The 15400-nt window shown below is 35.5% G+C and overlaps 1 protein-coding gene across 1 annotated transcript in view; it reads left to right on the top strand.

Annotated features, from left to right (window-relative positions):
- Nucleotides 1-15400, top strand: part of cntn3b (contactin 3b) — a 75307-nt gene that overhangs the window by 17484 nt on the left and 42423 nt on the right. Inside the window, exons 4-6 of the mRNA XM_051112466.1 lie at nt 5929-6104; nt 10681-10776; nt 15139-15342. Coding sequence (XP_050968423.1) covers nt 5929-6104; nt 10681-10776; nt 15139-15342 — 476 coding nt within the window. The remainder of the gene's footprint in view (nt 1-5928; nt 6105-10680; nt 10777-15138; nt 15343-15400) is intronic.

Below are 15400 nucleotides of genomic sequence, written 5' to 3'. Positions count from 1 at the left end.
CATTATTTTTGATTTCTTTGCACATAAAAAGTATTCTCATAGTTTCATAATATTACGGCTGAACCACTACTATCACATGGACCGTTTAAAGACGAAATTCACTTCCAGAACCAACGTGTACAGATCATTTACCCACCCCCTTGTCATCCAAGATGTTCATGTCTTTCTTTCTTCAGTCGTAAAGAAATTATGTTTTTTGAGGAAAGCATTTCAGAAAAGTTTTCCATATAGTGGACTTCTATGGTGCCCGCAAGTTTGAACTTGCAAAATGCAGTTTAAAAGCAGCTTCTAAGGGCTCTAAATGATCCAAGCCGAGGAAGAAGCGTCTTATCTAGTGAAGCGATCGATTAATTTCTAAAAAAATTTAGAGTTTATATACTTTTTAACCTCAAACGCTCATCTTGTCTAGTTCTGCATGAACTCCCATCTCATTTTCTTCTTCAACTTCAAAATCTTCCTACTTTGCTGTTTTACCTTTTTTTTTTTTTTTTTTTTTTTAAAGAGTGTTTGATCTTCTTTGCATGTTCACTTTGTAAACACTGGGTCGGTACGTCTGCAGCAACGCAGGATGATTTTGAAGTTGGGAAGAAAACAAGATAGGAGTTTTTCGACATTCCCTAAAAGGGATACAACAATACAGTTAGTTCACAGTTCAATACATGCCTCAGTTTTTTACCACGGTTTTCGGTTTGGTTTGGTTCTGATATCTTGCCACCTCAGTGTGTTTTCTTTTTTTTTTTTTTGCAACAAATGAACAAAATGCTCCCGTAAACCTACGTACTCTGTAAAAAGCGTGGCTTAGTATATGTCTGCTTAATTTTTCTTTTGAGAGAGGTTTTATTTTTTCGATTTTTATGCAAAATAGAATGGGTTTCATTCATACTGGACGCCAATTATATCAACCACTCGACTGATGTTGTGAATTAAAAACAAGTTATAATGTTTTTTATAACTTTAGTTTTCATAACTCTTCTGTTGGACAACAGGTTTAGAAAGGCTTATCACTGCATGTCATTAGAATGGAAGATGCTTTGTGTGTGTTGCTTTTTCAAATATAAGCAGGGAAGCGTTTCCTCATTTCAGCACGTGAAATCGCAGACACATGTACAGCAAATACCGAGAGAAATAAAACAAGGAAGTTATTTAAATGCAAAACCGAAAAACCACAATTCACAAGCATGTATTGAACCGTGGATGTCGTACCGAACGGTTCGATATTTTATTGAGTATTGTGACATCCCTATTCCCTAACTGTATTGACCCGGAATGCACAAAGTTCACGCAGAGCTAGACAAGAAGAGTATTTGAGGTTAAAACATATATAAAATTGTACATTGTTAAAAAAAATAACTGATTGTTTCACTAGATAAGACCCGTCTTCCTCGACTGGGATTGTTTAGAGCACTTTGAAGCTGCATTTAAACTGCATTTTGGAAGTTTAAACTCAAGGGCACCATAGAAGTCCACTATATGGATAAATATTCTGAAATGTTTGCCTCAAAAAACAATTTCTTTACAACTGAAGAAAAAAAAGACACAAACATCTTGGATGACAAGGGGTGAGTAAATTAGGTGTAAATTTTTGTTATGAAAGTGTTCTTCTCTTTTAAATGATGTCCTTATTACCTTTCTGAGCCTAGAATGTGTCAACAGCGTTACAGTCTATGCCGGTTCAGAAAGCTCTCGGATTTCATCAAAAATATTAGAATTTGTGTTCTACGGGTTGGGAACTACATGAGCTTACGTGACACCTTGTTCATATTATTAAACGTCTTTTACATTTGTTTTAACAACTTGCATACAAGGTATGAATTTTTATCAGTTCACACTTTCCTGCGGAATCAAACCCATAACTTTGGCATTGTTAGTGCCAGTGGCAGAGAAGTTCAGTTTTACTCACTTTAGTTCTCCCTATGCTGTTTTAAATCCTTTGAAAGAGCTCAGAATCTGTTTTCCCAACCTACATTTAACCTGACAGGATTTTCAACCTACCTAGCATGCTTTTAAGATTGTAAGGATTTGAACCCTGGTCCATGGAGCAGGCAGTCATCAGAGACGAGAATGTGAAGGAGAGCTGGTTAAAATGCAGAGATTACACAGAGAAAGTCAGAGGTGCTCTTGTGTCGGCCCTCATTAACTCGGCTCCAGCATGATCTTTGTTGAGCACAGGTTGCTTTTTCGGTTGTACGAAGCATTGCGGAGCATTCTTTTGGAAAGATAATTGGACCTGACTGTTTTGAACATCACTGTTTTTATTTTTTCCACTTTCCATGTCCATTTTTCTGATATTTTTCTAATGAGCAGGTGTAGGTTAGGTCTCTGAGCAGTTTGTTAATGTAGTCTGAAGTAACATAGAGATTATAATGATAATTATGATGATGGCGACGTTAATCGTGACAGTAATAATAATGTGCGGATCATAATGTCAGAAATGCTGATAGAGGCTTGGACAGTTTGGTGTGCAGGGGCAGCATAATTGTCCATTAAACTTCTCAGAGAACTTTTGGTTGTGGAAAGAAAAGCACTGGGAGCCCTAGGCCCTCTACTCATTATCTGAAAATACTTCGGCTCCCTGTCACTACTAAGCCTTTTTTATTCTTGTTAAGGGGCTCCTTGGAGACTGGATTGTTTGTAATTCGTCATCTAGCCTTTAAAAACGATCATTTATGCACCAGTTACCATCAGGATATGTGGATTCTGTTACCTTAACCTACCGCTGTGATTGTGACCATAGTATGATTGCAAATAGGACTGAATACAAAAAAAGAGTATCAATAAAGATAATTTAGACATAATGTGCTTTTTGCTGTTTCAGTACATCCTATATAGGCTTAGCCTATCTGTGACCCTGGACCACAAAAGCAGTCATAAGGGTCCATTTTTTTAAATTGAGATTATGCATCATGAGCTGAATAAATAGATAATTTTGACCCATACAATGTATTATGGCTATTGCTACAAATATACCTGTGCTACTTAAGATGGTTTTGTTGTCCAGGGTCACATATAAGGGAACTTCTGAGGGCACTGCCCTAGTATCAAGCTGTTGTATTTTCTAAATACATATTACTGATCTTATTGTGAATGATTTATTCTTAAATATGCACATAAAAATGACCATGTAATTTGTAATCAAAATGTCACAACTCAGTCTGCCGCTGAAATGACAGACATCTCTCTGGTGGCAAGCTGGACTTATCCATTTCGCCTGCATAAACCCTGCCTCTTTCTTACAAATTCAGCTCTGACTCCATCTAATCAGCAACTGATGGACTGAACCAAGTCCTTTCATACATATTTTTCTTTTTCAATAAACCATTTAACTGATGCATGTTATAATGTAGAAAAAGGATCTTATGCAACTATTTTGTTTCATAGTTTTCAAACTTTTAACGTTAACAAAATGAGTAGCACATTTGAAAACAAAAAAACTGACCTTTACTTAACATGAAGAGAAGGGGGGAAGAAAGGGTGGAAGAGGGCATGATATTTTCATTAGCATGAAATTATTTTCCCTGCTGAATAATCATACAGCATCTCAGCACATGTGCTAGAAATCAATATTTCCTATTTCCATATTATTCTAAGGCTATTGATCCAGCAGAAGCAGCTCGCCTCTGAGTGCTGCGATATATTCAATCCTCTAGTCTAATCTGGGAAAAATAAATAAATACTCAAACAAGCAGTCTACCCGAGGCAATGAAACAGAGTCAAGACTACACCACTTACGCAGAGTGCAAAATATGCATATTAATGCATGCAAATGTATTGGAATTCCTTCTAAACGTTAAAAAGATTGTTCACCCAAAAATGAAAATTCTGTCATTAATTACTCACGCTCATGTCGATCCAAACCTGTAAGACCGTCATTCATCTTCAAAACTCAAATTAAGATGTTTTTGATGAAATCTTTCTGGCCCAGCATAGACAGCAACACAACTACCATGTTCAAGGTTCAGAAAGGTAGTAAAGAGATGTCTTTATTCAACAATTTCTTCTCTGTCTCATCAGTCTTTGATGCGCATTCACGAGAGCACCACGACACATTCGTCTGCATTGGCTGCTCAAGCAACAAATGACAGTATCATGATTCATCCTACCTACAGAAATATTTATAATAATTTAAATATGGTGTTATAGAGACCATATTTCTCAAGCTTGCAGTCACAGAAATTCAGTTTTCTCAAAACTCAGAAGAACTATTGTTGTGTTTAGGTGTTTGTGGATGTTCTGATTTAATCAAACTTGCTGGAGAACTCTAATCTACACTAAGAAACAGATGACAACATTATTATGTGCAGACGTATATGTACCAACACAGATGATATTAGATCCTTTCAGGCTAATATACTGGTTATTTCATTCATTTTATACACAGAGGGCTCTGCTTTATGTGGGATGCAGGAGCTTTGTTGATTTATCAGGCTATTGAAAGTGTATTAGAAAACCAGATTAGTTTGACGCTATAAAATTATACTTGACTACATTGTGCGAACACAAATATTGTCTGTATTTACAACAAACAGCCTCGCAGTAATCAACTGTGTGTGCCTGCAGGCCGAATGTCAAAGTAAATGATATCAAATACACTGGCTATGATATTAGACTCACAAATGATGACTAAAGGAGTCAGATTAGCTCGACTGCCACACTGAGATCAATAAATAATGCAGCAGAAATGGGCTTCGGAGAGCTGCAGTAGATCTGCACTTTGTTGTGTGTCAGATTTGGGAGAAACTAGAGTCTCCAGTTACTTTTTAAAACCACGTTGTCCACCCCACTCATTAGTTTTTCACACCGGTGGAATAATGTAGATCCTGCTAGCAAGTTTATTTCCCCATTGTTTCCATCATTCGAAAGGATTTGTGCCAAGGTTTGACTCTCAAATGCCTGATTCGGCACAACTATGGATGATTTTTAAGGTCAGATCTGATTAGTTCTAGACATCATCAGTTGTTGATGCATTTTTCCCATTAAACAAGTTGGTATACATTTTATGATTACAGTTACTGATTAAGCTGGTTTTCTGATGGGCAACATTCCACTTTTACAATATGATTTTTCTACTGTGTAATGGCATCAGCAAGAATAATAAACCTGCAAATTAGGAGGAATGTTATTGCATTACATAAAATACTAAACCAGTTACAATTTATTTTAAAGAAAGTCAGCACAAGCACACTTTCAAGCTAAATATTTTACAAAAATATTTTTTTCCATACATATCCATAGTGAATATGATGAACTTCACATGGGGTTACCCCTAAACTTGAGCTAAAATAATGAAAACCACACAAAAAAAGTATAAGTTGGATAAAAGTAACCACACAAATGATAAAGAAAAAGGTTCTGAGAAAAGTTCTTGCATCATTTGTTTGCAGATGCCACATGGGTTTAATGTTAAGTTCAAACATTCCACTGTAAAATGGATTTTTTAAAAATTCTTTAGCAACCAGCATTCTGAATAAATTTTGAGATATCACATTATTTTGGTTAAGCAGTCCAAGTTGCTGTTTAATTTGCTGTACTTCTTCACACTCCATGTTGAACCTTTTTATATTCCACAAGTGTAGCTAAATAATTGAAATCACGCTGAAAAATAACGAACCTTTCACAGTTTTTCATAGCAATTTTATAATTGGAAACTAAAACCAACCTACACACAATTAAACATTCCACATTTTCAAGGTCAATAAATAATTAGATATTTCTTATTCTTGAGCACTGTTTTGCTTTCTTTCATCAGTTATTAGTCAGAATGTACTACAGAAGAACAAAGAAGGAAAACAAATGTCAGCAATGAGCTTTGTTTCATGCTGAATCTGGCTGTATAATGAAGCAGGCTTCATCAGATCGATGCATGTGATGAATATTGGTGAGTTAGCTTCTCTAGAGACCACACTCCTGATTGTGTTTGCGTCTCTCCAGATGGTCTCTAAACGGAACGCTCATTGATCTTCGTGGTGACGAGAGGCGTCGCCTGTCTGGGGGTAACCTGATCATTACCGGCCTGGATCGGGACCAAGACAGCGGTGTCTACCAATGCACCGCCTCCAACACCCGGGGAACCATTCTCAGCCAGAGAACCACACTACAGTTTGCATGTAAGTTATGTGAAAGCATTTATTTTTAAAGATGTTGTGTGTCATTTTTTTGTTGTCAAAATCAATGCTTTTTTTAAAAGCCACTTTTATATTTACATATTAGATATTTTTTAGATGTTAAAGGGATAGTTCACCTAAAAATGAAAATTACCCCATGATTTACTCACCCTCAAGCCATCCTAGGTGTATATGACTTTCTTCTTTCAGCTAGATACAGTCTGAGTTATATTAAAAAATGTCCTGGCTCTTTCAAGCTTTATAATGGCAGTGAATGGGTGTTGAGATTTTGAAGCCCAAAAAACACATCCATACATTCTAAAAAGTGCTCCACATTGCTCTGGTGCATTAATAAAGTCCTTCAGAAGTGAATCAATGCATTTGTGTAAGAAAAATATCCATATTTAAAACTTTCCAGCAGATGACGTAGGCGTAGTGTAAGCTCCGTTGAGAATATGCTAGTCTTGTGAGAAGTTTTGTTTAAAGAAAAAAGGAAAACCAGCCTCCATCATTTTTCTTTACAAATCCTCATTTTGTACTTCTAGTTCATGATCGGTGTTTTGTTTTGCTCTCTTCTCTGCACTTCTGCGTTCTTCACAGGGTTCGTCTACATCCTACATCATCCGCTGGAACGCCACACTCTTGTGAACGCACATACAGTACAAAAGTTAGCGGAAGCTAGAGATCAGTTTATAAAGTTTAAATATGGATATTTTTCTTACACAAATGCATCACTTTAATTCAAAATACCTTTGTTAACCTCCTGGAGCTGATGATGGATGGATGCAGTTTTTTGGGCTTTAAAATCTTAACACCCATTCACTGCCATTATAAATATTGGAAGAGCCTATTCGAAGAACTAGGGTTGTATTCATCTAAAAGAAGAAAGTCACCTAGGATGGCTTTAAGATAGTAAAACCTGGGCTAATTTTCATTTTTGTGTGAGCTATCCCTTTAAATATATATATATATATATATATATATATATATATATACACATATATATATATATATATACACACATATATATACATATATATACACATATATATATATATATATATATATACACATATATACAGTGTTGGGGAAAATTACTTTTAAAAGTAATGCATTACAATATTGTGTTACTTCCTAAAAAAATAACGCGTTACATTACTTTTGCGTTTTTAAAATGTACTTTAAAAAAATAAAATAAAATCAACTGTTAGTAATTTTTCTTATTAGTATGGTTGAACTAGATCATCAAAGGTCAGCAGTTTTAATTCATTTTGATGAATACTGAATCTGTTTTTTGCGAGTAAGATGAATTAATGCATTTTCACATTTAGTCTAGAACTACAGTAACATCATGTTTACACAGAGCACACAACGCCTCTGCACTTCTGATTTCTCTTATCATGAGGACAGGAGATTTGTCAGTCAACAAATTTTCTTGTAAATTAAAAAGTAATGCGTTACTTTACTAGTTACTTACCCCCAACACTACATATATATACAACCTTATTGTAAAAATATTACTAAAATATTTTAATCCAACATAGCAACATTAGCTCAGCCAATAATATTGAGTTTGGGGCATGATTTGTCCAAACAATGGCAATGGTTTTGCTTTATATAATAAGTATTGTAAAAGCACCAGCTTTGGTATTTAGTATTCACATGGCATTGCTGAAGAAAGAGCAATCAAACGAGCTGTCAAATGTGACAATTTCACAGGGTGAAGCGCCATTTCATCGACTTCAAACTCCATCACTCATTCTCATTAGTCACCAGCTTCAACAGCATCTTTGTACGCTGCATATTGACTCGCCATATTAATACCCATACTGTCTGCTTCACAAAGTAAACTGCCAAGTATGAGAATAGGATTCTAGCCACATGGCCTCTGTGCAGATGATTTAAAATGCTGTCCATCTGCATGCTCAAAGAAATCAGTTGTTTTTTTAAGATGGGAGGAGGAGTATTTGGGATGAGAACACGCCTGGCCACGGACTCCTTTTGTCTTTTCACTTTCATGTCGTCTAACTATTGATCCAACCATGGGAACACACAGAGCATCCCACGTCCCACTTAGAAGACAGATTCCCATCTTTACGGGTGGGATAATGAATCTCACTTCAGGGGACTGGTTAACAGGACTTGCTTGACATTTATTTCCTATATTGATCATTGGTTAGTCAAAGGGGAATTATGATTTTAATAGGATGATAATGCCGCTGGCTTTGATAATATGTCAATGTGGCATTTCTTATCTTTTAGACAGCTGTTGAAAACGCCATCCTGCATCTGCAAGCCAGTTTGAAATACATGCTTAACTGTAAAATTTGTCATTGGGAGATTTATTCCATGGTGGCTTTCTATTGGCTGTGTATTAGAGTAATCCTCTCCTGAGGCGAGTTTGGAATGAGTACCTTTCTCAAGGGTGTAGTAGCAGCAGAGCAAATTTGTGACCTGACAAACCATGGCTCACACAAGCTCCCTAGAATTCAAAGCCTATTCAGATTTTTTACCAGCAGGCCCTATATAAAAATAAAAATGGTGATGGGGTGATCAAAAGCATATTTAATTTGTATTTTTGTATCCCTAGTGAAAAATAAATGTACTAAAATGTATTTAAAATACATTTGTTTCATGCTAAGTATACTACAGATACATTTACATATTATATACTTAATAAAAATACCCTGCAAGTGTACTTTTAGTGTACTAACTGCTAAACTGGAACAACTAATTTTGTACTTAATGCTGTTTAATTGTGCACAAGTAGTGCTGAATTCCAACTAAATATATACTTAAGTATATTTAATTGTGGTAATGTGGAACTATTGCAAGTATACTTCAGGTACACCTTAAATATTTTGCATTTAAAGACTGATATTATTTAAAGATCATACAATCCTCATCAATAGTGACATTTAAACATATTTTAGGCTTACTATTAAAAAAAGTGCATTGTGCACAAGTAGTACTTCAAAAAAATTGTAATTATAATTTTTATATCAGTAAGTCTCAAGCAATATGTCAGTAAATATATTAATAGACTTAGTATAAAATAAATGCATTTTAAATATACTCTATTTTTTACTAGGTATATATCAGAGCTTAGTACAGTTTGGCAACCATGGTTATTATAGATTTATTTTATTTTTTTATTTTAATGTTGTAAATTTTTATTTGTTTTTTTATTTTCAATTTGCCGTTTCACTTCATCTTTTCTTTTATTAATTTTTTCCATTTACTTTTTTTTTAGTTTTAATTTATTCAGTCAGTTTATTTAAGTTTATTAGGACTGCCAAAGTTCATGTGCTGCCTGGTATTATTTAAAGCTTTAACAATATTAAATAACAGTTATATGTCAATTTTAAATGTTTTTAGGTTTTTAAGATTCCTAATAAACCATATTAAAATTTTAAAAATAATAATTTGTGGATGCTTTAATTTTATTTTACATCATTTTGGTGTTGAAAAAGGTTCAGTGGTTTTTAGGGTTTCATTTTCATGAAAAAGTGATTTTTTTTTCTGTTTACTTTTTATTTACACTTATAAAACGTCAAATAAACCAGATGCATGCCAAGTTTCAAGTGTTTCAACAACGAATCAATAATAGTTATGGAAATGAATCCACAAACACTCAACTCTTCGACCTTCGCGTCCAGATATGAATGTTTTCCATTTATGAAGCGGCCCCATTCACTGTAAAGATGTTTGGCTTACCACACGGCCTACAGCCATCACATGAGTCCAGCCTTATAGATTTTAACACAGGAGACTATTAATCAGCGCCCGTGGCTCTGCCGCTCGGGCTTTAAAGCCATTCATCCTGTTACTGTGAGCCGAGCAAGTCTTGCTCTTTCCGCTCCACCACAGCTCAGAATGACCCGGCTTTGTGGGACTTCTTTTCGGTCAGCGGGGAATCTCTCATTAATCTTTCCCGCTGTTTTCCACCACCTCTCCCTAATCCTGATGTTTTCTTCTGCTTCTTTTGTTTTTTCCGTTTTTTTCCCAACGCTGTAATTCGTCTTATCGGTCACATTGGCTCTATATTGTTTGTGCTGGGGAGCCTGGCTCTTGGCTTGTTTGCTTAAGGGTGTGGAATTGGCACAGCAGGCTACGGTTACAGAAGGCCTCTCTGTCACGAAACAAGGAGAAGGTTTTTATCATGCCAGGTATACGAGCCGGCTGCCAACTTCCTCTCCTCCTGTTAATTTGTGAGGATGAATCGTGTGGACATGTATTGACAGGGAGGCTACTGGCTCAGTGGGTGAGATTAAGATATCTCTGGTAATGATGCGGCTTACTGCTGGTAGGTGGAGGCGATGTTAGCATCCCTTTTTTCATACACCCTCACAGTGTTTCGCTAGACTGCATTGTTAGACACCCACTGTATGCTTTGGATTATTCTCAATCACTGAGTCTGTTTCCTTCTTTTTGCTTTCTCAAATATTGAGCGCTACTAAATGATTACTGTCGACGTTGCTTCTCCATTCGCTTTGCTATGTGAAGTGCAGTTTTCATTATGCATGCAAAATAATTACCTCATGCAAATGTATCTCATTCCATGTTTAATCTGTTACAGATCTGGAAAACTTCAAAACGCAGACAAGAAGTGCTGTGAATGTGAGGGAAGGCCAAGGGGTTGTTTTGTTATGTGGCACACCTTTGCATTCTGGGGGTAAGTTGGTATATTACTATATATAAGTTCTTCATAATCTTTAATCAAAATGCTCTTCCTCTGCAAAGACATTGCTTTTCATTTGACGTCACTTATGCTGGAACAGCAATGTTATTTTAGTGTTATTTCTATATCATTATAGTTATTTATTAATATTTTCAACTAGCTTATATTTTTATTTGCAATTTAATTTAATTTGTTAGTTGACTGTTGACAAATATGATGCAGAGCAACAACTCATAAAAAATGCCCCTGTATGTGTTTTGATCAATATGACACTGATTTTGTCCCAATCTATCACAAGCTTAAATGTGATTTTATACAACAGTTCAGTAAATAAGAAGTTGATATTGTGTTATCAATTTTGCAGAGAACATATTACCTTTGAAGCCATAGCAGTAGTGTTTACTTTCTGAATGAATCTGTGCTTTGAACGAATCATGTGAATCAATGCTTGAAAGGTCTATTCATGAATGAATGAATCAGCCGTGAAGGGTCATTCATTCATCGTGAGTCATTCATTCATTTGATTCCTTCATTTTGAAGGAATCGAATGAATGAATGACTCAAAGACATTTACCACCACCTGCTGGCAGATTTAGTTTCTTATTTAGTATCATTTCATTAAAAATATAATAATAATAAAAATTAAAACACTGAAGGGATAGTTCGCCCCCCCCCCCCAAAATTTAATTCTGTCATCATTTACTCACCTTCATGTCGTTTCAAACCTTTCTTTTGTGGAACATGAAAGAAGGTATTTTGAAGACAAAGCTGTTTTGGTTATCAATGACTTTCATTGTATGAACAAAAAAATGATGTTTCTCAAATTATCTTCTTTTATGTTCCATAGTTTACGTTAGGCCGTTGCAGCTAAATGTTAATGTGTAATCAATTTTGTGTCGAATCAAATACAATATTTCTTTTTAAAGCTACAATTTGTAATATATACTTGATACTTTATCATGTAACAAGTATAGCTTTAAATAATCTTTTGTGGGTATTTTCCCAAATTAATTTTGTGATTAATTCATCAAAACATCATGTAATTAGATTAAAATTTTTAATTGACTGACAGGCCTGATTTTAATGTAAGTTTTAGTAATGTTATGTAATGTTATTTGTTTTATCTATAGCTTTTTAATTTCAGTTTTATTTTTAGTAATTTTGGTATGTCAGCTAATTTTTTGCAAGGGAACATTTCTTATTTTTAAGGCTTTAAAATGTAAAGTTTTAAATATATAAATATATAAATATATATATATTTTTTTTGTTTGTTTGTTTTTTTCCAGCTCGATTCCAAAGTCTGAGAAATCCAAAATCTTAGTTTTAGTTAATAATAACAACACTGGGTTGTGCACTTTAATCTATAATGTTAATCAATAACCAAATACTGTCATTCAGTCGGGTTACATTTCACAATCCAATCAATTCCTGATGGACAAAAGTCCTGCCCTACTTTCTTTTTTCTTATTGAATATCCTGCCTCACAATGATGGAACTAAAATGGGTTGCAAACAACAATTCACTTTCGACTTCAATAAAAGAAGTGGTCAGAATCTGTTAAGTGCTGCCTACACACATATGTACTTGCTCTTAAATCCCACTGAATAACATGAAACCATTTTTTCTTTTTCATCTTCCCTGAGAAATGATATGAAAAAACAAAACAAAAACAAACAAACACACAATTGTTTCATGTTGCCTCACAATGATACAGGCTGTTTTTACTTTACTGTTGAGAAGTGTGATAAAGGTCAGTAGAAATTCACACTCCAATGCTGTTTCACAAGCTGGAACCAGAAGTGGCGGAAATGCATGTTTGCATGTTAATTGTGCTTCTCTTAGGCATATAGCGCCTTAGACAAGACTGAGGTTGTAATTCAACCAGCTGTAATTGGACAGAAGTCATTAGACCCCAAGTGCAAACAAGAACCAGGCAGTGAGAGACATCAATATCAATTAGAGGTCGTGACTATTACTGCGACAAATGAGATGTCAGAAATGAGAAGATGTGAATTTGTTTCATAGGCTGGGCAATTATAGTTTGCTGAGATAAATCTGTAATTAAGCATTTGTTTAATTAGAGAACCCAGAAGAGGAGTGTTTCATATGCGAATACTTTAAAGTTTGGCTTTAATGTCACCAGCGATTGAAAACGCAGGCGAAGTATGAGTGAAAAGCTGAAATAAATCATTCAAAAGTGCTGGAGAAGGCAGAAATTGAATCAACGCACTTTGTGGTGAAGAGACACGTTTCTAAAGCACTGATGGTCATTTTACTCACAGTATACGTGTTGGTTAGCATTAGACCTTCTAAAGAAACTCATTTACTATGGATCGCAGATCCTGCTATCATTTCTTTGGCTTCAATTTGTTTTCTCATTTGGATCACTTTCTTTTCAATCAAACCTGAATCTGGAGGCAAATGGAAATAAAGACCTGAAATTGAAGTCCCAACCCAATTAGAGGGAAATATGTTTTGTTTTGTTTTTTTCAGACGAATGCATTTTCTGTGCAGAGTAGGTAATCAATTGATTATCACTGCAAAGTGCAAACAAGAATGCTAAGCTTTGCAAATTCTCAACTGATTCTATTATAAAAGTTTTCACTGCGCATAAGTTTAAGTATTACAATATACAGTAGTTGCTCTTTATCTATTTAGATTTAGGCTGCATATTGAACTCAAAAGGCAAATGGGTTATTATTACCAACCTGTTTTATCATTATGGAAGAAGAAGCTGTATTGTTTTACAGTAGTAATATTTGAAACATCCAAACTATTTTTTCCCCAGAGCAATGCTGAATGCTCACTGTTGTAAAATAGCATGTGATCAAACATTTTCTCTGCTCCACATCTGCAGTTTCCCGCTAGATAAAAGAGCTTTATGATGACCTAGCTGTCTAGTGAGATCACTGAACTCAAAAAACAAATTGGTTATTATTACCAACCTGTTTTATCATAGTAGAGGAAGCTATATTATTCTACACTAGTAATATTCAAAACAATTTTTCCAGGGTAGCGCTCTGTTGAAAAATAATGTGCCATCACAATGATTCGTTGTTCCACATCTGCTTATATATATATATATATATATATATATACATACATACATACATACATACATATATACATATATATATATATATATATATATATATATATATATATATATATATATATATATATATATATATATATATATACATATATAAAATACAACTTTAATTATTAAAAAAATCCTGAAAAACAGAAATCCAAGGTTTTAACTACAATTTTAGGTAGCACAACTTTTTTCAGCACTGATACAAGCCTTGGTGAGCATAAAAGACTTTTAAAACAAAAAAATCGTAACAATCCCAAATGTTTGAATGGTAGCATATGCTTTAACTACCATAGAAATAGATATATTGCATGAAAATACTGAACTGTGGCACATTTGATGCATTCAAACCAAGCATCTTTTGACTATGACCTTGTACGTCATTATTTGCCAGCTGTAGGCTATTTTTCCGGCATTTCTATTATGCCTCACTTCCTTAAAATGGCAGAATAGATAGCTCTGATACTGTATATCACAATGTGGAGGTCATGTTATATAACCCATGATTGCATTTTTCTTAGCAGAGGCCTCTAACATCAGACTTTCTGAACAGTATGTTTGTTTGTGTTTTCAGTTACCATCACAATTTCTCTCTTTTCGATTCCTGTACATTCAGCACATTTGACAATAGCTATCACATCTTATTAAGCTAACAGAGTTCTGATGCAGGGATTCCCGGCCCAACCTGATCATAAACAATTGGTTTCAACTTCACGACAACCAGCCTGCCAGCGTGTTTCCCCGTCTTAGGATGGGTGGCGCAGTCTCGGGGGACCCTTTTTGATCCCGTACTCTCTTCCAACAGTTGCATCATGTGCCCCTCTTTCCCGTTCCCTTCCCCCTCTCGGTCTCCTGTAGATGACACGCTAATGCACTGTGGCAGGGCCTTCGGTCTTTTTTGGTTCAGCCCTTTCCAGTAAGAGCCAGCCATGCATGAATGACGCCAGCAGAGAAGCCTTTCGTCCCCAGCCACGGTGAAGCCGGACAGGGCATGTGTCATAAGAGTGCCAGTGAGGCGCTTTAATCTAGTTTGTTTCGCTCCCTTTCCTGCTGCCTCACAAAGGAAGAGTGGCTCTGTTTACTGAGCCTTACCTGCCCTAAGGAGGTCAGCCCGAGGCGAAGCGAGTGGTGTAACGCAGACGCTTTGTACGCGCTTTTGAGCCGAGATTATAGTTTACCGAACAAAGTGACTCAACACCTTTCTGAAAGTATAAATGTCTGTGTCAGGATCTAATGCTCTGTTTCTGACATGTTTCCAGAGCTCACATTCACCTGGGTCTTCAATGAGTACCCTCACTTTGTCCAGCAAGACAGTCGGCGCTTTGTATCCCAAGAGACCGGGAATCTCTACATTGCTAAAGTGGAGCCGTCCGATGTTGGGAATTACACCTGTGTGGTTAACAACACTATTACCAAGGAGAGGGTGTTCAGTTCCCCAACACCTTTAGTGCTGAGAAATGACGGTAAGAGAGGTGTCTGTCAAAGACTGTATGGTTTAGGTGAAATATAGGAATATAAAAA

The sequence above is a fragment of the Labeo rohita genome, chromosome 6 (genome assembly GCF_022985175.1).
Source record: "Labeo rohita strain BAU-BD-2019 chromosome 6, IGBB_LRoh.1.0, whole genome shotgun sequence".
NCBI lineage: Eukaryota > Metazoa > Chordata > Actinopteri > Cypriniformes > Cyprinidae > Labeo > Labeo rohita.
Note: the sequence above shows the minus strand (reverse complement) of the source record. Positions and strands in the feature narration are given on the sequence as shown.